The 26533-nt window shown below is 47.0% G+C and overlaps 1 protein-coding gene across 1 annotated transcript in view; it reads right to left on the bottom strand.

Annotated features, from left to right (window-relative positions):
* Positions 1 to 26533, bottom strand: part of LOC110527037 (synaptic vesicle glycoprotein 2B-like) — a 78113-nt gene that overhangs the window by 11115 nt on the left and 40465 nt on the right. Inside the window, exons 2-4 of the mRNA XM_036981727.1 lie at positions 15293 to 16063; positions 1709 to 1889; positions 661 to 812 (exon numbers count right to left, since the gene is read on the bottom strand). Of these exons, the coding sequence (XP_036837622.1) occupies positions 661 to 812; positions 1709 to 1889; positions 15293 to 15770 (811 nt within the window). The 5' untranslated portion in view covers positions 15771 to 16063. The remainder of the gene's footprint in view (positions 1 to 660; positions 813 to 1708; positions 1890 to 15292; positions 16064 to 26533) is intronic.

The raw sequence follows: 26533 nt of genomic DNA, 5'->3' as shown, positions 1-26533 counted from the left end.
ACAACATCATACATCAACAACAATAACAACATCATACATCAACAACAATAATAATGATTATAACATCATCCTCATCAGCATCATCACCACCATCATCATCACCATCATCATCATCCTCATCATCACCATCACCACCATCACCACCATCATCATCATCATCACCATAATCACCATCATCACCATCATCATCATCATCACCATAATCACCATCATCACTATCATCATCATCATCATCACCATCATCACCATCACCATCATCCTCATCATCATCATCATCACCACCATCATCATCACCATCACCATCATGACCATCATCATCTTCATCACCATCATCACCATCATCACCATCACCATCATCATCAGCATCATCATCCTCACCAGCATCATCACCATCATCATCCTCATCATCACCATCACCACCATCATCACCATCATCATCATCACCATCACCACCATCATCATCATCATCACCACCATCACCATCATCACCATCACCAACAACAACAGCACAGTCAGGTCCATTACCTGCTGGGTGACGTTACAGCTGAGCTCAAAGAGTGCATGGGCTCCATCAGGGCCTGATCAGGTCAAGCCCAAACCACTCAATTAATCTACTATGAAATTCATAAAGTATTATAAAACAGCAACATGGCTTGGTACCGTAGTGAGGGATGATTCCCCAGGCGGTAAAGGAGGCGTAGAGCCCACCGAACATCCAGAACATACACAGCCAGCTAAGGTGCTCCCCTCTCTTATCCATCTGGAGGAACTCTGCGAAGTAGGTGTACACGATGGGGACAGTCCCTCCGATCCTGGTGGAACAATACAACAGAGATTAGAGAAATTTAAACTCTGAATATATTCTTTAACATGAGCAGGATTGTTGAAACAGTGAAATGGGGTGTTATTCCTCTTGAGGGGGTCTGTTCTGTGGACTTTGTTGAAATCACGCTCTGACCACACAAAACCCCAGACACCTGGACCTATTCTCCCTTTGGCTCCGGTAAAGGGTTCTGTTATGATGTGTGTCCAAATGTCACCTTATTCCCTTTGTAGAGCACAACTTCTGACCAGAGCCCATAGGAAGTGAACTTCATAGGGAATAAGCAGCCATTTGGGACTGGACCATGACGTTATGATCTTGGGGCCTTGGCTGTGCTCAGGGAGTCCTCCAGACAGAGCTGGGTTCAGGGAGTCCTCCAGACAGAGCTGGGTTCAGGGTGTCCTCCAGACAGAGCTGGGTTCAGAGAGTCCTCCAGACAGAAATGGGTTCAGGGAGTCCTCCAGACAGAGCTGGGTTCAGGGCGCCCTCCAGGCAGAGCTGGGCTCAGGGGGAGTCCTCCAGACAGAGCTGGGATCAGAGTGTCCTCCAGACAGAGCTGGGATCAGGGATTCCTCCAGACAGAGCTAGCTTGCAGTAATCATTTCTCTTCATCTCCCTCTCCATCCCTCTCTCAACATCCATCTCTCTTCATCTCCCTCTCCATCCTCTCTCAACATCCATCTCTCTTCATCTCCCTCTCCATCCCTCTCTCTACATCCATCTCTCTTCATCTATCTCTCTTCATCTCCCTCTACATCCATCTCTCTACATCTCTCTCTCTACATCCCTCTCTCCATCTCTCTCTCTACATCCATCTCTCTGCATCCCTCTCGCCATCTCTCTCTTCATCTCTCTCTCCATCTCAGCAACAGAGTCTCATCTCACCCGAAGCCGGAGCAGAACCTGAAGAAGAGGAAGAATCCGTATCCCTGAGCGAAGCAGGACAGGAAGCTGAAGACACAGTCGATGGCCAGACAGTAGATCAGACATTTCCTACGGCCCATCTTATCCGCCAGGCTGCCCCACACGAAAGCCCCCACCATCATCGACACGTACACCAACAGACCTGTTAAGAGAGAGAGAGAAACACAGCTCTGTCAATAGAGGCAGAGACTCTGGAGGACTGATCATTTGGTACAAATCCCAACAACAAAATCTAATCGATCCCCTCAAAATTGGTAATTATCACATTTAGTTAAAACTGAAAATAGAACTTGTATTGACAGAAAAATGTGTTACAGTATATCCCCCCCTCATTTAGTTAAAACTGAAAATAGAACTTGTACTGACAGAAACATGTGTTACAGTATATCCCCCCCTCAGAATCCTCATATAACTCAAAGAAGATATTCCCCACCCTTGAGGAAGAGACCTGCGATTTGCAGGCCCATGGAAATGTCCTCATCTGTAGGGACACAAATTCGCTCACAGGAACACTACCTGATCTGACGAGCACACGAGGGGACAGCTTTATTACAGGCCGTACTGTTTCTAACTGTCTTCATCTCCCCCATAAAAACAACAGTGACAGCACCGTCAACAAAAGCAGAAGGGATCTTTTGCAGCTCTGTAGAAGCCTGGGTCTGTACTTTGTCAATGGTAGGTTACGGGGGGGGGGGGGGGGGGGGGGGGGGGCTCTTTGGGGAGATTCACCGACTGCTCACCTCTTGGCCACAGTACAGTCGACTATATGATCACAGACATGGACCCCTTCTCTCTCAGCTCATTCACTGTCAAGCCACTAACACCTCTGTCTGATCACAGACACGTTATGTTGTTCCTCAAAAGAACAGACATGGAAACAACCACACACTCACAGCTCACATTCACAGCCCAGTAAGCAACATCAGACATTCATACAGATGGGCCCAAAACAGCACAGAAGAATGGCAGACAGCAACCAGTAACCAAAATATCCAGACACTCTTAAATAACTTCCTGGATAGCACATTCACTCACAGTAAAGAAGGCATCGATCTGGCCGTAAAAAAAAACAAACATCAACTATATATTCAGGCAAACGGCCCTCATTGCTGTGAGACTTTAAAACTCTATAAACGTACACTCAGAATCAAAAAAGCACAGCACAACAGCTGACATTATTTTTTATTTATCTAGGCAAGTCAGTTAAGAACAAATTCGTATTTACAGTGACAGCCTAGGAACAGTGGGTTAACTGCCTTGACAGATTGTTACCTTGTCAGCTCAGGGATTAGATCTAGCAACTCTTTGGTTACTGGTCCAACGCTCCAACCACTAGACTACCTGCCGCCCCTACACTCCAACCCCTAGACTACCTGCCGCCCCTACACTCTAACCACTAGACTACCTGCCGCCCCTACACTCTAACCACTAGGCTACCTGCCACCCCTACACTCTAACCACTAGACTACATGCCGCCCCTACACTCTAACCACTAGACTACCTGCCGCCCCCACGCTCCAACCACTAGACTACATGCCGCCCCTACACTCCAACCACTAGACTACATGCCGCCCCTACACTCTAACCACTAGACTACCTGCCGCCCCTACGCTCCAACCACTAGACTACATGCCGCCCCTACACTCCAACCACTAGACTACATGCCGCCCCTACGCCCTAACCACTAGACTACCTGCCGCCCCTACACTCCAACCACTAGACTACATGCCGCCCCTACGCCCTAACCACTAGACTACCTGCCGCCCCTACACTCTAACCACTAGACTACCTGCCGCCCCTACGCTCCAACCACTAGACTACATGCCGCCCCTACACTCTAACCACTAGGCTACCTGCCGCCCCTACACTCCAACCACTAGACTACCTACCGCCCCTACACTCTAACCACTAGGCTACTTGCCGCCCCTACACTCTAACCACTAGGCTACCTGCCGCCCCTACACTCTAACCACTAGGCTACCTGCCGTCCCTCCACTCTAACCACTAGGCTACCTACCGCCCCTACACTCTAACCACTAGACTACCTACCGCCCCTACACTCTAACCACTAGGCTACCTGCCGCCCCTACACTCTAACCATTAGGCTACCTACCGCCCCTACATCCTAACCACTAGGCTACCTGCCGCCCCTACACTCCAACCACTAGGCTACCTACCGCCCCTACACTCTAACCACTAGGCTACCTACCGCCCCTCCACTCTAACCACTAGGCTACCTGCCGCCCCTACACTCTAACCACTAGACTACCTGCCTGCCCCTCCACTCTAACCACTAGGCTACCTACCGCCCCTACACTCTAACCACTAGGCTACCTACCGCCCCTCCACTCTAACCACTAGGCTACCTGCCGCCCCTACACTCTAACCACTAGACTACCTGCCTGCCCCTACACTCTAACCACTAGACTACCTACCGCCCCTACACTCTAACCACTAGGCTACCTGCCGCCCCTACACTCTAACCATTAGGCTACCTACCGCCCCTACATCCTAACCACTAGGCTACCTGCCGCCCCTACACTCCAACCACTAGGCTACCTACCGCCCCTACACTCTAACCACTAGGCTACCTACCGCCCCTCCACTCTAACCACTAGGCTACCTGCCGCCCCTACACTCTAACCACTAGGCTACCTGCCGCCCCTACACTCCAACCACTAGGCTACCTAACGCCCCTACACTCTAACCACTAGACTACCTGCCCCACCTACACACTAACCACTAGACTACCTGCCGCCCCTACACTCTAACCACTAGGCTACCTAACGCCCCTACACTCTAACCACTAGACTACCTGCCCCACCTACACACTAACCACTAGGCTACCTGCCGCCACCACGCTCTAACCACTAGGCTACCTGCCGCCCCTACACTCTAACCACTAGACTACCTGCCGCCCCTACACTCTTACCACTAGACTACCTGCTGCCCCTACACTCTAACCACTAGACTACCTGCCCCACCTACGCTCCAACCACTAGACTACCTGCCGCCCCTACACTCTAACCATTAGGCTACCTACCGCACCTACACTCTAACCACTAGGCTACCTGCCGCCCCTACACTCCAACCACTAGGCTACCTACCGCCCCTACACTCTAACCACTAGGCTACTTGCCGCCCCTACACTCCAACCACTAGACTACCTGCCCCACCTACGCTCCAACCACTAGACTACCTGCCGCCCCTACACTCTAACCATTAGGCTACCTACCGCACCTACACTCTAACCACTAGACTACCTGCCGCCCCTACACTCTAACCACTAGACTACCTGCCGCCCCTACACTCTTACCACTAGACTACCTGCTGCCCCTACACTCTAACCACTAGACTACCTGCTGCCCCTACACTCCAACCACTAGGCTACCTACCGCCCCTACACTCTAAACACTAGGCTACCTGCCGCCCCTACGCCCTAACCACTAGGCTACCTGCCGCCCCTACGCTCTAACCACTAGGCTACCTGCCGCCCCTACGCTCTAACCACTAGGCTACCTGCCGCCCCTACACTCTAACCACTAGGCTACCTGCTGCCCCAGTCCATAAACACAAACAACTACTGGCAAAATTGGAGAAACCTAAAAATAAAATCAAAACAAGAGGAATTAGCAATATAAAATCTTGACATACAGTATGTACCCATTATAAACTAATAACCCATTATAAACTAATAACCCGATATAAACTAATAACCCGATATAAACTAATAACCCATTATAAACTAATAACCTGATATAAACTAATAACCCATTATAAACTAATAACCCATTATAAACTAATAACCCATTATAAACTAATAACCCGATATAAACTAATAACCCATTATAAACTAATAACCCATTATAAACTAATAACCCATTATAAACTAATAACCCATTATAAACTAATAACCCGATATAAACTAATAACCCATTATAAACTAATAACCCATTATAAACTAATAACCCGTTATAAACGAATACCCCATTATAAACGAATACCCCATTATAAACGAATACCCCATTATAAACTAATAACCCATTATTAAACAAATTACCCATTATAAACTAATAACCCATTATTAAACTAATTACCCATTATAAACTAATAACTCATTATAAAACGAATATCCCATTATAAACTAATAACCCATTATAAAACGAATATCCCATTATAAACTAATAACCCATTATTAAACTAATTACTCATTATAAACTAATAACCCATTATTAAACTAATTACTCATTATAAACTAATAACCCATTATTAAACTAATTACTCATTATAAACTAATAACCCATTATTAAACTAATTACTCATTATAAACTAATAACCCATTATTAAACTAATTACTCATTATAAACTAATAACCCATTATTAAACTAATTACTCATTATAAACTAATAACCCATTATTAAACTAATTACTCATTATAAACTAATAACCCGTTATTAAACTAATTACTCATTATAAACTAATTACTCATTATAAACTAATAACCCATTATTAAACTAATTGCCCATTATAAACTAATAACCCATTATTAAACTAATCACCCATTATAAACTAATAACCCATTATAAAACTCTCTACAACACTGTTCAAAGTGATGCAGAACAAATTCATGACAAGTTGAACCGTGTTATAAAAGATATAAAGGCCAATCAAACTGACCATTACTGACTCATCAAACTGACCATTACTGACTAATCAAACTGACCATTACTGACCAATCAAACTGACCATTACTGACTAATCAAACTGACCATTACTGACCAATCAAACTGACCATTACTGACTAATCAAACTGACCATTACTGACCAATCAAACTGACCATTACTGACTAATCAAACTGACCATTACTGACTAATCAAACTGACCATTACTGACCAATCAATCTGACCATTACTGACCAATCAAACTGACCATTACTGACCAATCAAACTGACCATTACTGACCAATCAATCTGACCATTACTGACCAATCAAACAGACCATTACTGACCAATCAAACTGACCATTACTGACCAATCAAACTGACCATTACTGACCAATCAAACTGACCATTACTGACCAATCAATCTGACCATTACTGACCAATCAAATTGACCATTGCTGACCAATCCCCAGACCAGGAGCTCTATAATGCTGTATTTAACCTTCATTTAACTCGGCAAGTCAGTTAACAAAGAATTTTTCATTTACAGTGACGGCCTACACCGGCCAAACACGTAACCAATTGATGCGCAGCCCTATGGGACTGGTATTGAACCAGGGTCTGTAGTGCCTTAGACCACTGCACCACTCGGGAGCCCAAACTCTGAGTATAAGAAACTTCAGACCCTCAAATTTAAAATGCATGCAGACCTAATGTCATCCTAAATGAGATGCTCAAATTCACTAGTGCAAAATTGGTACAAAATATATCTCAAAATATATCTCAATTGGTACAAAATATATAGAGTACTGTACAGAGTACTGTACACACTACAATTACTTGTGTTTAAAAATAATCTCAACTGGACACCTTAATGAGGCAGTGAATGAACTGAGAGAGGAAGTATGCAGGGCATTCTACTTAATTTAAAAACAAATTCAAATGTGTCATTGAACAAATTGCACTTAATGGCAGCGAGGTGTGGGGTCCACTTGCAAAACAAGATTTCACCCAATAGGACAAACATCCAATTGAAACCCTGCATGCAGAGTTCTGTAAGATTCTCCTACATGTCCAGAGGAAAACTACAAACACTGCATGCAGGGCAGAATTAGGACAATATCCACTAATAATACAAACTCAAAAAAAGAGCAGTTAAGTTTGGGAAACATCTAAAATACAGTGACCCCCTCTCATATCATTACCAAGCCCTGCAATGCCAAGAGCAGAGCAAAGAAAAGAGTTCCCTCATCCAGCTGGTCCTGGGGCTGAGTTCACAAACCTGTTCTACTAACACACTGAAGCCTCAGTCCGCTCATCCAGCTGGTCCTGGGGCTGAGTTCACTAACCTGTTCTACTAACACACTGAAGCCTCAGTCCGCTCATCCAGCTGGTCCTGGGGCTGAGTTCACTAACCTGTTCTACTAACACACTGAAGCCTCAGTCCCCTCATCCAGCTGGTCCTGGGGCTGAGTTCACTAACCCGTTCTACTAACACACTGAAGCCTCAGTCCGCTCATCCAGCTGGTCCTGGGGCTGAGTTCACTAACCCGTTCTACTAACACACTGAAGCCTCAGTCCGCTCATCCAGCTGGTCCTGAGTTCACTAACCCGTTCTACTAACACACTGAAGCCTCAGTCCCCTCATCCAGCTGGTCCTGAGGCTGAGTTCACTAACCCGTTCTACTAACACACTGAAGCCTCAGTCCCCTCATCCAGCTGGTCCTGGGGCTGAGTTCACTAACCCGTTCTACTAACACACTGAAGCCTCAGTCCCCTCATCCAGCTGGTCCTGGGGCTGAGTTCACTAACCTGTTCTACTAACACACTGAAGCCTCAGTCCCCTCATCCAGCTGGTCCTGAGTTCACTAACCCGTTCTACTAACACACTGAAGCCTCAGTCCGCTCATCCAGCTGGTCCTGGGGCTGAGTTCACTAACCCGTTCTACTAACACACTGAAGCCTCAGTCCCCTCATCCAGCTGGTCCTGGGGCTGAGTTCACTAACCCGTTCTACTAACACACTGAAGCCTCAGTCCCCTCATCCAGCTGGTCCTGGGGCTGAGTTCACTAACCTGTTCTACTAACACACTGAAGCCTCAGGACTAGAACACCCAATCAATCAGAATAAAACAAACTACAACACAGTCAAAACAAAACTACATTGCTTATTGGGAAACACAATCACAAAGCAAAATGCAGTGCTATTTAGCCCTAAATCGACAGTACACCGTGGAAAACTCTTTGACAACGTACAGGCTCAGTGAGAACAGCCTTGCCATTGAGAAGGGCAGACACAGGAAAACCTGGCTCCCTGTAGAGGAAAGGCTGTGCAACCACTGCACCACAGCAGAACCTGGCTCCCTGTAGAGGAAAGGCTGTGCAACCACTGCACCACAGCAGAACCTGGCTCCCTGTAGAGGAAAGGCTGTACAACCACTGCACAACAGCAGAACCTGGCTCCCTGTAGAGGAAAGGCTGTGCAACCACTGCACCACAGCAGAACCTGGCTCCCTGTAGAGGAAAGGCTGTGCAACCACTGCACCACAGCAGAACCTGGCTCCCTGTAGAGGAAAGGCTGTGCAACCACTGCACCACAGCAGAACCTGGCTCCCTGTAGAGGAAAGGCTGTGCAACCACTGCACCACAGCAGAACCTGAGACGGAGCTGCATTTCCTGACAAAATGTCAAAAATATTAAACAATTAGTTACATTTAGTTTAAAATTGTAGTTTCACTAATTCATTCAATTAAATCAAATCAAATCAAATCAAATCAAATCAAATCAAATTTTATTTGTCACATACACATGGTTAGCAGATGTTAATGCGAGTGTAGCGAAATGCTTGTGCTTCTAGTTCCGACAATGCAGTAATAACAAGTAATCTAACTAACAATTCCAAAACTACTGTCTTGTACACAGTGTAAGGGGATAAAGAATATGTACATAAGGATATATGAATGAGTGATGGTACAGAGCAGCATAGGCAAGATACAGTAGATGGTATCGGGTACAGTATGTACAATGAGATGAGTATGTAAACAAAGTGGCATAGTATAGTATAAAGTGGCTAGTGATACATGTATTACATAAGGATACCGTCGATGATATAGAGTACAGTATATACGTATGCGTATGAGATGAATAATGTAGGGTAAGTAACATTTATATAAGGTAGCATTGTTTAAAGTGGCTAGTGATATATTTACATCATTTCCCATCAATTCCCATTATTAAAGTGGCTGGAGTTGAGTCAGTGTCAGTGTGTTGGCAGCAGCCACTCAGTGTTAGTGGTGGCTGTTTAACAGTCTGATGGCCTTGAGATAGAAGCTGTTTTTCAGTCTGTCGGTCCCAGCTTTGATGCACCTGTACTGACCTCGCCTTCTGGATGATAGCGGGGTGAACAGGCAGTGGCTCGGGTGGTTGATGTCCTTGATGATCTTTATGGCCTTCCTGTGACATCGGGTGGTGTAGGTGTCCTGGAGGGCAGGTAGTTTGCCCCCGGTGATGCGTTGTGCAGACCTCACTACCCTCTGGAGAGCCTTACGGTTGAGGGCGGTGCAGTTGCCATACCAGGCGGTGATACAGCCCGCCAGGATGCTCTCGATTGTGCATCTGTAGAAGTTTGTGAGTGCTTTTGGTGACAAGCCGAATTTCTTCAGCCTCCTGAGGTTGAAGAGGCGCTGCTGCGCCTTCTTCACGATGCTGTCTGTGTGAGTGGACCAATTCAGTTTGTCTGTGATGTGTATGCCGAGGAACTTAAAACTTGCTACCCTCTCCACTACTGATCCATCGATGTGGATAGGGGGGTGTTCCCTCTGCTGTTTCCTGAAGTCCACAATCATCTCCTTAGTTTTGTTGACGTTGAGTGTGAGGTTGTTTTCCTGACACCACACTCCGAGGGCCCTCACCTCCTCCCTGTAGGCCGTCTCATCGTTGTTGGTAATCAAGCCTACCACTGTTGTGTCGTCCGCAAACTTGATGATTGAGTTGGAGGCGTGCGTGGCCACGCAGTCGTGGGTGAACAGGGAGTACAGGAGAGGGCTCAGAACGCAACCTTGTGGGGCCCCAGTGTTGAGGATCAGCGGGGAGGAGATGTTGTTGCCTACCCTCACCACCTGGGGGCGGCCCGTCAGGAAGTCCAGTACCCAGTTGCACAGGGCGGGGTCGAGACCCAGGGTCTCGAGCTTGATGACGAGCTTGGAGGGTACTATGGTGTTGAATGCCGAGCTGTAGTCGATGAACAGCATTCTCACATAGGTATTCCTCTTGTCCAGATGGGTTAGGGCAGTGTGCAGTGTGGTTGAGATTGCATCGTCTGTGGACCTATTTGGGCGGTAAGCAAATTGGAGTGGGTCTAGGGTGTCAGGTAGGGTGGAGGTGATATGGTCCTTGACTAGTCTCTCAAAGCACTTCATGATGACGGATGTGAGTGCTACGGGGCGGTAGTCATTTAGCTCAGTTACCTTAGCTTTCTTGGGAACAGGAACAATGGTGGCCCTCTTGAAGCATGTGGGAACAGCAGACTGGTATAGGGATTGATTGAATATGTCCGTAAACACACCGGCCAGCTGGTCTGCGCATGCTCTGAGGGCGCGGCTGGGGATGCCATCTGGGCCTGCAGCCTTGCGAGGGTTAACACGTTTAAATGTCTTACTCACCTCGGCTGCAGTGAAGGAGAGACCGCATGTTTTCGTTGCAGGCCGTGTCAGTGGCACTGTATTGTCCTCAAAGCGGGCAAAAAAGTTATTTAGTCTGCCTGGGAGCAAGACATCCTGGTCCGTGACTGGGCTGGGTTTCTTCCTGTAGTCCGTGATTGACTGTAGACCCTGCCACATGCCTCTTGTGTCTGAGCCGTTGAATTGAGATTCTACTTTGTCTCTGTACTGGCGCTTAGCTTGTTTGATAGCCTTGCGGAGGGAATAGCTGCACTGTTTGTATTCGGTCATGTTACCAGACACCTTGCCCTGATTAAAAGCAGTGGTTCGCGCTTTCAGTTTCACACGAATGCTACCATCAATCCACGGTTTCTGGTTAGGGAATGTTTTAATCGTTGCTATGGGAACGACATCTTCAACGCACGTTCTAATGAACTCGCACACCGAATCAGCGTATTCGTCAATGTTGTTATCTGACGCAATACGAAACATCTCCCAGTCCACGTGATGGAAGCAGTCTTGGAGTGTGGAGTCAGCTTGGTCGGACCAGCGTTGGACAGACCTCAGCGTGGGAGCCTCTTGTTTTAGTTTCTGTCTGTAGGCAGGGATCAACAAAATGGAGTCGTGGTCAGCTTTTCCGAAAGGGGGGGCGGGGCAGGGCCTTATATGCGTCGCGGAAGTTAGAGTAACAATGGTCCAAGGTCTTTCCTCCCCTGGTTGCGCAATCGATATGCTGATAAAATTTGGGGAGTCTTGTTTTCAGATTAGCCTTGTTAAAATCCCCAGCTACAATGAATGCAGCCTCCGGATAAATTGTTTCCAGTTTGCAGAGAGTTAAATAAAGTTCGTTCAGAGCCATCGATGTGTCTGCTTGGGGGGGGATATATACGGCTGTGATTATAATCGAAGAGAATTCTCTTGGTAGATAATGCGGTCTACATTTGATTGTGAGGAATTCTAAATCAGGTGAACAGAAGGATTTGAGTTCCTGTATGTTTCTTTCATCGCACCATGTCACGTTAGTCATAAGGCATACGCCCCCGCCCCTCTTTTTACCAGAAAGATGTTTTTTCCTGTCTGCGCGATGCGTGGAGAAACCTGTTGGCTGCACCGCTTCGGATAGCGTCTCTCCAGTAAGCCACGTTTCCGTGAAGCAAAGAACGTTACAGTCTCTGATGTCCCTCTGGAATGCTACCCTTGCTCGGATTTCATCAACCTTGTTGTCAAGAGACTGGACATTGGCAAGAAGAATGCTAGGGAGTGGTGCGCGCTGTGCCCGTCTCCGGAGTCTGACCAGAAGACCGCCTCATTTCCCTCTCTTTCGGAGTCGTTTTTTTGGGTCGCTGCATAGGATCCACTCCGTTGTCCTGTTTGTAAGGCAGAACACAGGATCCGCGTCGCGAAAAACATATTCTTGGTCGTACTGATGGTGAGTTGATGCTGATCTTATATTCAGTAGTTCTTCTCGACTGTATGTAATGAAACCTAAGATGACCTGGGGTACTAATGTAAGAAATAACACGTAAAAAAACAAAAAACTGCATAGTTTCCTAGGAACGCGAAGCGAGGCGGCCATCTCTGTCGGCGCCGGAAGTTTGAGAATTAGTTTCATTTCCTCAAATTTGAAACCCTTATTTAAGGTTTCAAAGACCTCTCTGATGAGGATAGGCTACCCGTCCTGTTGGGGGAGGATGCAGAGAGCTGTGGGTTGGCAGCGCACTACATTGCTGCGGTATTAGTACTGCCAGGGACATAGACAAACAGAGGTATTAGTACTGCCAGGGACATAAACAGACAGAGGTATTACTACTGCCAGGGACATAAACAGACAGAGGTATTAGTACTGCCAGGGACATAAACAAACAGACGGACGGACGGACGGACGGACAGTATATCATCCCAAACCTAATCTCATTCTGTCTGTCAATCAAGCCAACAGTAGAGTAATGTTGTGCTGCCAGACTTTACACAGTGGCTCAAGGCTCATAGTAGAGTAATGTTGTGTTGCCAGACTTTACACAGTGGCTCAAGGCTCATAGTAGAGTAATGTTGTGTTGCCAGACTTTACACAGTGGCTCAAGGCTCATAGTAGAGTAATGTTGTGTTGCCAGACTTTACACAGTGGCTCAAGGCTCATAGTAGAGTAATGTTGTGTTGCCAGACTTTACACAGTGGCTCAAGGCTCATAGTAGAGTAATGTTGTGTTGCCAGACTTTACACAGTGGCTCAAGGCTCATAGTAGAGTAATGTTGTGCTGCCAGACTTTACACAGTGGCTCAAGGCTCATAGTAGAGTAATGTTGTGTTGCCAGACTTTACACAGTGGCTCAAGGCTCATAGTAGAGTAATGTTGTGTTGCCAGACTTTACACAGTGGCTCAAGGCTCATAGTAGAGTAATGTTGTGCAGCCAGACTTTACACAGTGGCTCAAGGCTCATAGTAGAGTAATGTTGTGCAGCCAGACTTTACACAGTGGCTCAGTGCTCATAGTAGAGTAATGTTGTGCTGCCAGACTTTACACAGTGGCTCAAGGCTCATAGTAGAGTAATGTTGTGTTGCCAGACTTTACACAGTGGCTCAAGGCTCATAGTAGAGTAATGTTGTGTTGCCAGACTTTACACAGTGGCTCAAGGCTCATAGTAGAGTAATGTTGTGCTGCCAGACTTTACACAGTGGCTCAAGGCTCATAGTAGAGTAATGTTTTGCTGCCAGACTTTACACTGTGGCTCAAGGCTCACAGCAAAGTGGGCGTCCTCTCCTCCACTAGGAGGCTCCCTTTGCCACGTTGTCCTATTGAACTGGTCTGACTGAATTAGGAAAAAGGGAAAGTCCTTATTGAAGATATCCTTCCAAAAAAGACATGTGAATTCCCCCACATTCACGGAAATGAATCCAGAGCAACAAAGCAAATCTAGCAATACACAGTGACATAAATCTGGGTTAAAACAACACCTTCTAAATGAAGATAGAGGAATCTATTTGGACGTTAACATAGTAACAACACCTTCTAAATGAAGATAGATGAATCTATTTGGACGTTAATATACTGACAAAATGATTCCTAGATGATGCTGAGTATTATAGAGATTAAAGCCTATGGATTCAGCGATCTCATTTATTACACCATAATATACAGTACATAGTAAAGCCCCTGTACATTATATTCTTATTTCACCAGCTAGTATTCAGTACTTGGCCGGCCCTCTTAAGGCCATAATACATTGGCAATTTTGAGGGGCAATGTTACCGAACTATCTTACATTGAAAATGAGCAACTTTTTATTATGTGGGTCATTTTGATTGGCAGCGCTAACGAGCGGGTCATTTTTTTGAATCCTCCAATCAGAGTGCAGATGTTGTTCTTGATCTGCCTCAGTCTGCCTTTCTAAAACGTTTTGGAAAACATGGCGGCCATTTTGACCTGAAGTGAGAGGAAATCAGTACTAGTGTGTGTCAGTAGACCGTCGTTGCGAGAAGCAGCTACAGTATATGTCTCATGTCTCTCAGGCCCCCACTGTCCTGGGTTTATACTACAGCCCTAATTACAGTTGAGTAAGCAGCTTAGCTTAGACTAGCGGCATGTGTTGCTGTGGTGGGCTGTCAGTGCACCTCACTGTGGATTAGTATCCCTCGAAATGCTACCCCTCTACAAACGGTATGTCCTTGTACCAGGCCTCAGGCATCACAGTTAGCCTTCAACCAGGTCACAGCCTAGTCACAGCGGGAGTGGCTGGGGGAGGAGCTGGGGGAGGGCCTGGGGCTGGGGCAGGGACTGGGGGAGGGGCTGGGGGAGGGCCTGGGGCTGGGGGAGGGGTTATTTTTCCAAAAAACAGCCTGAAACTCTTTCTAAAGAATGTTGACATCTAGTGGAAGCGCTAGGAACTGCAATCAGGGAGGATTTCGCCCTATAATAAAAATGCCAGCCATTGAAATCAGTGTTATGCTGAATTTCTTTGGGGGGGGGTGGTTTGTCCTCGGAGTTTCGCCTGCCATTTCAGTTCTGTTATACTTTAGAGTGTTTTCTATCCAAATCTACCAATTATATGCATATCCTAGCTTCTGGGCCTGAGTAGCAGGCAGTTTACTTTGGGCTTTTCATCCAGATGTCAAAGTACCGCCCCCTATCCCAAAGAAGTTTTAAACAGTTTAGAAGAACCATTCTCAGAAGGTGTTCCATAACAACAGGTTTTATTGAGCTGCCCCCAAATAACTTTTAACTGTGACTTACCCAGCATGCCCTTGTTGGCGTTGGATATGCACATGTCCTTCTCGGCGCTGGGCAACACGAAGCCCACCACAAATCCGTCCACGCCATCCGCCATCAGCGCCATGCCCAGCACGATAAACAGGGTCCACTGGAAACGACCGTGCCCACAGTCCTCCATGATGTTCTCATACTGTTCTGCCAGGTCCTCCTCATCCGGCATCGCTGCTGCCAGCCTGGCCTTCTTCCTGGCCTCGGCCCTGGCCGCCCGCTGTGCCGCCTTGATCTCGTCAGGGTGGGGGATCCCCTGGTACTCTCCTTCGTACATCGCCTCTGCATCCTCATCGTGACCTTCCGTGGCATCACTCCTAGCATCCTCGTCCCCCCCACCCTCCTGCTGGGGGAAGTCAGCCTGGTAGGGGTACTCCTGGCCGCCACCCTCCCCGTAGGTGGGGATCTCAGTGCCCTGCTGGTTCACATTGTTCTGCCAATGGTCGTCCATGGTTACTGCTGGAGAGGGACTACGTTAGCACCTCTAGAGTGGTTGTCTGCTGGAGATACTGAGGAGGCTATATTGGCATAATTCTTGGCAGGGACTCTGTCTTGCTCTCAATGACTTCTGATCCTTTACTCCAGACAACTGAAACTGTCAGGTTGTTATTAATGGTGGTTCTTCTGCAGAATGGTCCTGATACAGTGTTAGATAAGGCCTCAGTAGCTTTGGTGGAAGGACTCTATCTCTTGTGACAGGGCTCTCTCTCCTGGTAAACAGATGTGCAAGACCTCGTGCTGGACCTGGAAGAGAGAAAACATATTTATAATTCATGACGAGGCGAACTTCAAATGTCCTCAATTATGCCTCAGCATGACTAGAGAAATGTAGTTAAACACTTTTCATGCAAACTGTACATCAGACACCAGACAGACCTGTCCAAACAGTACACCAGACAGATCTATCCAAACTGTACACCAGACAGACCTGTCCAAACTGTACACCAGACAGACCTGTCCAACCTGTACACCACACAGACCTGTCTAAACTGTACACCAGACAGACCTGTCCAAACTGTACACTAGACAGATCTGTCCAAACTGTACACCAGACAGGCCTGTCCAACCTGTACACCAGACAGACCTGTCCAACCTGTACATCAGACAGACCTGTCCAACCTGTACATCAGACAGACCTGTCCAACCTGTACATCAGACACCAGACAGACCTATCCAAACTGTACACCAGACACCAGACAGACCTGTCCAAACTGTACACCAGACAGACCTGTCCAAACTGTACTGGTTACCACAGGAAGACCTGTCCAAACTGTACACCAGACAGACCTGTCCAAACTGTACACCAGACAGACCTGTCCAACCTGTACACCAGACACCAGACAGACCTGTTTAGAAGGGGAGAGCGGAGTTGGTTGGTATTACTCAGCACCAGTATATATTTTCAATAACAAGAGAAAGACCAAGGCGTTGGGTTGAAATGGGGACCTTTACTATCCTCATATCTTAATCTAACATGGAGACATCAGCCACCAAACACACTCTGTCCACCTGTGGTAACCAACTCCATAGTGGAGTTGGATGTCACACATTATGGGTTGGTTAGTACCATTAGTTTTCCTGTGGTAACCAGTATGGGTTGGTTGTCACAGTGTTTACCATTAGTTTTCCTGTGGTAACCAGTATGGGTTGGTTGTCACAGTGTTTACCATTCGTTTTCCTGTGGTAACCAGTATGGGTTGGTTGTCACAGTGTTTACCATTAGTTTTCCTGTGGTAACCAGTATGGGTTGGTTGTCCAGTATGGGTTGGTTGTCACAGTGTTTACCATTAGTTTTCCTGTGGTAACCAGTATGGGTTGGTTGTCACATTGTTTACCATTAGTTTTCCTGTGGTAACCAGTATGGGTTGGTTGTCACAGTGTTTACCATTAGTTTTCCTGTGGTAACCAATCTGGGTTGGTTGTCCAGTATGGGTTGGTTGTCCAGTATGGGTTGGTTGTCACAGTGTTTACCATTAGTTTTCCTGTGGTAACCAGTATGGAGTGGTTGTCACAGTGTTTACCATTAGTTTTCCTGTGGTAACCAGCATGGGGTGGTTGTCACAGTGTTTACCATTAGTTTTCCTGTGGTAACCAGTATGGGTTGGTTGTCACATTGTTTACCATTAGTTTTCCTGTGGTAACCAGTATGGGTTGGTTGTCACAGTGTTTACCATTAATGTTCCTGTGGTAACCAGTATGGGTTGGTTGTCACAGTGTTTACCATTAGTTTTCCTGTGGTAACCAGTATGGGTTGGTTGTCACAGTGTTTACCATTAATGTTCCTGTGGTAACCAGTATGGGTTGGTTGTCACAGTGTTTACCATTAGTTTTCCTGTGGTAACCTGTATGGGTTGGTTGTCACAGTGTTTACCATTAGTCTTCCTGTGGTAACCAGTATGGGTTGGTTGTCCAGTGTGGGTTGGTTGTCACAGTGTTTACCATTAGTTTTCCTGTGGTAACCAGTATGGGTTGGTTGTCACAGTGTTTACCATTAGTTTTCCTGTGGTAACCAGTATGGGTTGGTTGTCACAGTGTTTACCATTAGTTTTCCTGTGGTAACCAGTATGGGTTGGTTGTCACAGTGTTTACCATTAGTTTTCCTGTGGTAACCAGTATGGGTTGGTTGTCACAGTGTTTACCATTAGTTTTCCTGTGGTAACCAGTATGGGTTACCGGTACCCCTGTATATAGCCTCCACATTGACTCTGTACCAGAACACCCTGTGTATAGCCTCCACATTGACCCGGTACCTCCTGTATGTAGCCTCCACATTGACGCGGTACCTCCTGTATGTAGCCTCCACATTGACGCAGTACCGGTACCCCCTGTATGTAGCCTCCACATTGACGCGGTACCGGTACCCCCTGTATATAACATCCACATTGACCCGGTACCTCCTGTATGTAGCCTCCACATTGACACGGTACCTCCTGTATGTAGCCTCCACATTGACGCGGTACCTCCTGTATATAGCCTCCACATTGACGCAGTACCGGTACCCCCTGTATGTAGCCTCCACATTGACGCGGTACCGGTACCCCCTGTATATAGCATCCACATTGACGCGGTACCGGTAACCCCTGTATATAGCCTCCACATTGACTCTGTACCGGCACCCCCTGTATATAGCCTCCACATTGACTCTGTACCGGTACCCCCTGTATATAGCCTCCACATTGACTCTGTACCGGTACACCTTGTACATAGCCTCCACATTGACGCGGTACCGGTACCCCCTGTATGTAGCCTCCACATTGATTCTGTACCGGTACCCCCTGTATATAGCCTCCACATTGACTCTGTACCGTTACCCCCTGTATATAGCCTCCACATTGACGCGGTACCGGTACCCCCTGTATGTAGCCTCCACATTGACTCTGTACCGGTACCCCCTGTATATAGCCTCCATATTGACTCTGTACCGGTACCCCCTGTATATAGCCTCCATATTGACTCTGTACCGGTACCCCCTGTATATAGCCTCCACATTGACTCTGTACCGGTACCCCCTGTATATAGCCTCCACATTGACTCTGTACCGGTACCCCCTGTATATAGCCTCCACATTGACTCTGTACCGGTACCCCCTGTATATAGCCTCCACATTGACTCTGTACCGGTACACCCTGTATATAGCCTCCACATTGACGCGGTACCGGTACCCCCTGTATGTAGCCTCCACATTGACTCTGTACCGGTACCCCCTGTATATAGCCTCCATATTGACTCTGTACTGGTACCCCCTGTATATAGCCTCCACATTGACTCTGTACCGGTACCCCCTGTATATAGCCTCCACATTGACTCTGTACCAGTACCCCCTGTATATAGCCTCCACATTGACTCTGTACCGGTACACCCTGTATATAGCCTCCACATTGACGCGGTACCGGTACCCCCTGTATGTAGCCTCCACATTGACTCTGTACCGGTACCCCCTGTATATAGTCTCCACATTGACTCTGTACCGGTACCCCCTGTATATAGCCTCCACATTGACTCTGTACCGGTACACCCTGTATATAGCCTCCACATTGACGCGGGTACCGGTACCCCCTGTATGTAGCCTCCACATTGACTCTGTACCGGTACCCCCTGTATATAGTCTCCACATTGACTCTGTACCGGTACCCCCTGTATGTAGCCTCCACATTGACTCTGTACCGGTACCCCCTGTATATAGTCTCCACATTGACTCTGTACCGGTACCCCCTGTATATAGCCTCCACATTGACTCTGTACCGGTACCCCCTGTATATAGCCTCCACATTGACTCTGTACCAGTACCCCCTGTATATAGCCTCCACATTGACTCTGTACCGGTACACCCTGTATATAGCCTCCACATTGACGCGGTACCGGTACCCCCTGTATGTAGCCTCCACATTGACTCTGTACCGGTACCCCCTGTATATAGTCTCCACATTGACTCTGTACCGGTACCCCCTGTATATAGCCTCCACATTGACTCTGTACCGGTACACCCTGTATATAGCCTCCACATTGACGCGGTACCGGTACCCCCTGTATGTAGCCTCCACATTGACTCTGTACCGGTACCCCCTGTATATAGTCTCCACATTGACTCTGTACCGGTACCCCCTGTATGTAGCCTCCACATTGACTCTGTACCGGTACCCCCTGTATATAGTCTCCACATTGACTCTGTACCGGTACCCCCTGGATATAGTCTCCACATTGACTCTGTACTGGTACCCCCTGTATATAACCTCCACATTGACTCTGTACCGGTACCCCCTGTATATAGCCTCCACATTGACTCTGTACCGTAATACCCTGTATATAGCCTCCACATTGACTCTGTACCGGTACCCCCTGTATATAGTCTCCACATTGACTCTGTACCGGTACACCCTGTATATAGCCTCCACATTGACTCTGTACCGTAACACCCTGTATATAGCCTCCACATTGACTCTGTACCGTAACACCCTGTATATAGTCTCCACATTGACTCTGTACCGGTACACCCTGTATATAGCCTCCACATTGACTCTGTACCATAATACCCTGTATATAGCCTCCACATTGACTCTGTACCGTAATACCCTGTATATAGCCTCCACATTGACTCTGTACCGGTACCCCCTGTATGTAGCCTCCACATTGACTCTGTACCGGTACCCCCTGTATATAGTCTCCACATTGACTCTGTACTGGTACCCCCTGTATATAGCCTCCACATTGACTCTGTACCGGTACCCCCTGTATATAGCCTCCACATTGACTCTGTACTGGTACCCCCTGTATATAGCCTCCACATTGACTCTGTACTGGTACCCCCTGTATATAGTCTCCACATTGACTCTGTACCGGTACCCCCTGTATATAGCCTCCACATTGACTCTGTACTGGTACCCCCTGTATATAGCCTCCACATTGACTCTGTACCGGTACCCCCTGTATATAGCCTCCACATTGACTCTGTACTGGTACCCCCTGTATATAGTCTCCACATTGACTCTGTACCGGTACCCCCTGTATATAGCCTCCACATTGACTCTGTACTGGTACCCCCTGTATATAGCCTCCACATTGACTCTGTACCGGTACCCCCTGTATATAGCCTCCACATTGACTCTGTACTGGTACCCCCTGTATATAGCCTCCACATTGACTCTGTACTGGTACCCCCTGTATATAGCCTCCACATTGACTCTGTACTGGTACCCCACAGTTCAGAAGGGAATAGTAGAGTACAGTACAGAACAGTAGAGTACAGTAGAGTACAGTAGAGTACAGTAGAGTAGAGTACAGTACAGTACAGAACAGTAGAGTACAGTAGAGTACAGTAGAGTACAGTAGAGTAGAGTACAGTACAGTACAGAACAGTAGAGTACAGTACAGTACAGTTCAGTAGAGTACAGTACAGTACAGTACAGTACAGAACAGTAGAGTACAGTACAGTACAGTTCAGTAGAGAACAGTAGAGTACAATTCAGTAGGGAACAGTAGAGTACAGTGCAGTACAGTACAGTACAGTACAGTACAGAGCAGTAGAGTACAGTACAGTACAGAACAGTACAGTACAGAACAGTACAGTACAGAACAGTAGAGTACAGAACAGTAGAATACAGTACAGTACAGTACAGAACAGTAGAATACAGTACAGTACAGAACAGTAGAGTACAGTACAGTACAGAAGAGTACAGAACAGTAGAGTACAGTACAGTACAGAACAGTAGAGTACAGTACAGTACAGAACAGTAGAGTACAGTACAGTACAGTAGAGTACAGTACAGTACAGAACAGTAGAGTACAGTAGAGTACAGTACAGTACAGAAGAGTACAGTACAATAGAGTACAGTACAGAACAGTAGAGTACAGTACAGTACAGAACAGTAGAGTACAGTACAGAACAGTAGAGTACAGTACAGTACAGAACAGTAGAGTACAGTACAGTACAGTAGAGTACAGTACAGTACAGAACAGTACAGTACAGAACAGAACAGTAGAGTACAGTACAGTACAGAACAGTAGAGTACAGTACAGAACAGTAGAGTACAGTAGAGTACAGAACAGTAGAGTACAGTACAGTACAGTAGAGTACAGTACAGTACAGAACAGTAGAGTACAGTACAGTACAGTAGAGTACAGTACAGTACAGAACAGTAGAGTACAGTACAGTACAGAACAGTAGAGTACAGTAGAGTACAGTACAGTACAGTACAGTAGAGTACAGTAGAGTACAGTACAGTACAGTACAGTACAGTAGAGTACAGTACAGTACAGTAGAGTACAGTACAGAACAGAACAGTAGAGTACAGTAGAGTACAGTACAGTACAGTACAGTACAGTAGAGTAGAGTACAGTACAGTACAGAACAGTAGAGTACAGTACAGTACAGAAGAGTACAGTACAATAGAGTACAGTACAGTACAGAACAGTAGAGTACAGTACAGTACAGAACAGTAGAGTACAGTACAGTACAGAACAGTACAGTACAGTAGAGTACAGTACAGTAGAGTACAGTACAGTAGAGTACAGTACAGTACAGTACAGTACAGTACAGTTCAGTACAGTACAGTAGAGTACAGTACAGTACAGTACAGTAGAGTACAGTAGAGTACAGTACAGTACAGTACAGTAGAGTACAGTACAGTACAGTACAGTAGAGTACAGTACAGTACAGTACAGTACAGTAGAGTACAGTACAGTAGAGTACAGTACAGTAGAGTACAGTACAGTAGAGTACAGTACAGTACAGTAGAGTACAGTACAGTACAGAACAGTAGAGTACAGTACAGTACAGTACAGTAGAGTACAGTACAGTACAGTAGAGTACAGTACAGTACAGAACAGTAGAGTACAGTACAGTACAGTACAGTACAGTAGAGTAGAGTACAGTACAGTACAGAACAGTAGAGTACAGTACAGTACAGTACAGTAGAGTACAGTACAGTACAGTAGAGTACAGTACAGTACAGAACAGTAGAGTACAGTACAGTACAGTACAGAACAGTAGAGTACAGTACAGTACAGTACAGTACAGTACAGTAGAGTACAGTACAGTACAGTAGAGTACAGTACAGTACAGAACAGTAGAGTACAGTAGAGTACAGTACAGTACAGAACAGTACAGTACAGTAGAGTACAGTACAGTACAGAAGGGAATAGTAGAGTATCAGAAACTTTCTGTCCAAAAATGATGCAGATCATTTAACTCTGCAAGGTTACCCTACAACTTTAGAGTCTGTCATCAATTCATCTGTGCTTTTGTTACTTCTAGGATATACTACTGCAATGCTCTACTTTCCGGCTACCCGGATAAAGCACTTAATAAACTTTAGTTAGTGCTAAATAGGGCTGCTAGAATCCTGACTAGAACCAAACAATGTGATCATATTACTCCAGTGTTAGCCTCTCTACACTGGCTTCCTGTTAAGGCAAGGGCTGATTTCAAGGTTTTACTGCTAACCTACAAAGCATTACATGGGCTTGCTCCTACCTATCTCTCTGATTTGGTCCTGCCGTACATACCTACACGTACACTACGGTCACAAGAAGCAGGCCTCCTAATTGTCCCTAGAATTTCTAAGCAAACAGCTGGAGGCAGGGCTTTCTCCTATAGAGCTCCATTTTTATGGAATGGTCTGCCTACCCATGTGAGAGACGCAAACTCGGTCTCAACCTTTAAGTCTTTACTGAAGACTCATCTCTTCAGTGGGTCATATGATTGAGTGTAGTCTGGCCCAGGAGTGGGAAGGTGAACGGAAAGGCTCTGGAGCAACGAAACGCCCTTGCTGTCTCTGCCTGGCCGGTTCCCCTCTTTCCACTGGGATTCTCTGCCTCTAACTCTATTACAGGGGCTGAGTCACTGGCTTACTGGGGCTCTTCCATGCCGTCCCTAGGAGGGCTGAGTCACTTGACTGGGTTGAGTCACTGATGTGATCTTCCTGCCTGGGTTGGCGCCCCCCCCTTGGGTTGTGCCGTGCCGGAGATCTTTGTGGGCTATACTCGGCCTTGTCTCAGGATGTTAAGTTGGTGGTTGAAGATATCCCTATAGTGGTGTGGGGGCTATGCTTTGGCAAAGTGGGTGGGGTTATATCCTTCCTGTTTGGCCCTGTCCGGGGGTATCATCAGATGGGCACACAGTGTCTCCTGATCCCTCCTGTCTCAGCCTCCAATATTTATGCTGCAGTAGTTTATGTGTCGGGGGGCTAGGGTCAGTTTGTTATATCTGGAGTACTTCTCCTGTCCTATTCGGTGTCCTGTGTGAATTTAAGTGTGCTCTCTCTAATTCTCTCTTTCTTTCTCTCTTTCTCAGAGGACCTGAGACCTAAGACCATGCCTCAGGACTACCTGACATGATGACTCCTTGCTGTCCCCAGTCCACCTGGCCGTGCTGCTGCTCCAGTTTCAACTGTTCTGCCTTATTATTATTCAACCATGCTGGTCATTTATGAACATTTGAACATCTTGGCCATGTTCTGTTATAATCTCCACCCGGCACAGCCAGAAGAGGACTGGCCACCCCTCTCTAGGTTTCTTCCTAGGTTTTGGCCTTTCTAGGGAGTTTTTCCTAGCCAATGTGCTTCTACACCTGCATTGCTTGCTGTTTGGGGTTTTAGGCTGGGTTTCGATACAGTACTTTGAGATATCAGCTGATGTACGAAGGGCTATATAAATACATTTGATTTGATTTGAGTACTGCTCATTCAATGTGCTGAGCCCCATGTCTCGTCTGTGACGCCATTTTGATGTCATGTGAATGATGACATCAAGGACGCAGAGATAATGTGTGGTCACTGGATAACCGACGTGTGTTCTCTGATTGAACCAGGAACCTACTTCTTCCTGTTCTATAACACTGACAGAGATTACAGGAGTCTGGCCTTTTCCTCCAAGGTGTCCATTACTCTGTGTCTAGCCAGTGTCTGTCTGTCTGTCTGTCTGTCAGTCAGACCCAGCATGTTTCTTTATGGCTCACAGGATGACTGTCACTCCCTAGTCTCTCACGAAGACAGACAGAGAGCACAGAGAGAGAGTGGGCCTATAGCCAGAGTCGTTCCTGTGTGTACCAGTTGACACTGGTAGAAATCCTCTCTGTGTGTGTATGTCCTCATGACGGATTAATCCAGATTAAGACTGCAGAAATGTCATTCTGACTTCCCTGTCCTTTATCTACCTCTAGACTGGATCCATCTCTAGACTTCCCCTGTGTCCTGTTTCCACCTCTATACTTCCCTGGTCCCTGTTTCCACCTCTAGACTTCCCCTGTGTTCTGTATCCACCTCTAGACTTCCCCTGTTCCCTGTATCCACCTCTAGACTTCCCCTCTGTCCTGTTTCCACCTCTAGACCCCCCCTGTATCCTCCTCTAGACTTCCCCTGTGTCCTGTATCCACCTCTTGACTTCGACTGTGTCCTGTATCCACCTCTAGACTTCCCCTGTGTCCACACCTAGACTTCCCCTGTGTCCTGTTTCCACCTCTAGACTTCCCCTGTGTCCTGTATCCACCTCTAGACTTCCCCTGTTTCCTGTTTCCACCTCTAGACTTCCCCTGTGTCCTGTTTCCACCTCTAGACTTCCCCTGTATCCACCTCTAGACTTCCCCTGTGTCCTGTTTCCACCTCTGGCTTCCCCTGTGTCCTGTATCCACCTCTAGACTTCCCCTGTGTTCTGTTTCCACCAATATACTTCCCTTGTGTCCTGTATCCACCTCTAGACTTCCCCTGTATCCACCTCTAGACTTCCCCTGTGGCCTGTTTCCACCTCTAGACTTCCCCTGTATCCACCTCTAGACTTCCCCTGTGTCCTGTATCCACCTCTTGACTTCGACTGTGTCCTGTATCCACCTCTAGACTTCCCCTGTGTCCTGTTTCCACCTCTAGACCCCCCCTGTATCCTCCTCTAGACTTCCCCTGTGTCCTGTATCCACCTGTTGACTTCGACTGTGTCCTGTATCCACCTCTAGACTTCCCCTGTGTCCACACCTAGACTTCCCCTGTGTCCTGTTTCCACCTCTAGACTTCCCCTGTGTCCTGTATCCACCTCTAGACTTCCCCTGTTTCCTGTTTCCACCTCTAGACTTCCCCTGTGTCCTGTTTCCACCTCTAGACTTCCCCTGTATCCACCTCTATACTTCCCTGGTCCCTGTTTCCACCTCTAGACTTCCCCTGTGTTCTGTATCCACCTCTAGACTTCCCCTGTTCCCTGTATCCACCTCTAGACTTCCCCTGTGTCCTGTTTCCACCTCTAGACCCCCCCTGTATCCTCCTCTAGACTTCCCCTGTGTCCTGTATCCACCTCTTGACTTCGACTGTGTCCTGTATCCACCTCTAGACTTCCCCTGTGTCCACACCTAGACTTCCCCTGTGTCCTGTTTCCACCTCTAGACTTCCCCTGTGTCCTGTATCCACCTCTAGACTTCCCCTGTTTCCTGTTTCCACCTCTAGACTTCCCCTGTGTCCTGTTTCCACCTCTAGACTTCCCCTGTATCCACCTCTAGACTTCCCCTGTGTCCTATTTCCACCTCTGGCTTCCCCTGTGTCCTGTATCCACCTCTAGACTTCCCCTGTGTTCTGTTTCCACCAATATACTTCCCTTGTGTCCTGTATCCACCTCTAGACTTCCCCTGTATCCACCTCTAGACTTCCCCTGTGGCCTGTTTCCACCTCTAGACTTCCCCTGTATCCACCTCTAGACTTCCCCTGTGTCCTGTATCCACCTCTTGACTTCGACTGTGTCCTG

The sequence above is a fragment of the Oncorhynchus mykiss genome, chromosome 6 (assembly GCF_013265735.2).
Source record: "Oncorhynchus mykiss isolate Arlee chromosome 6, USDA_OmykA_1.1, whole genome shotgun sequence".
NCBI lineage: Eukaryota > Metazoa > Chordata > Actinopteri > Salmoniformes > Salmonidae > Oncorhynchus > Oncorhynchus mykiss.
The sequence above is the reverse complement of the archived record's forward strand: the minus strand, read 5'-3'. Positions and strand labels throughout refer to the sequence as shown.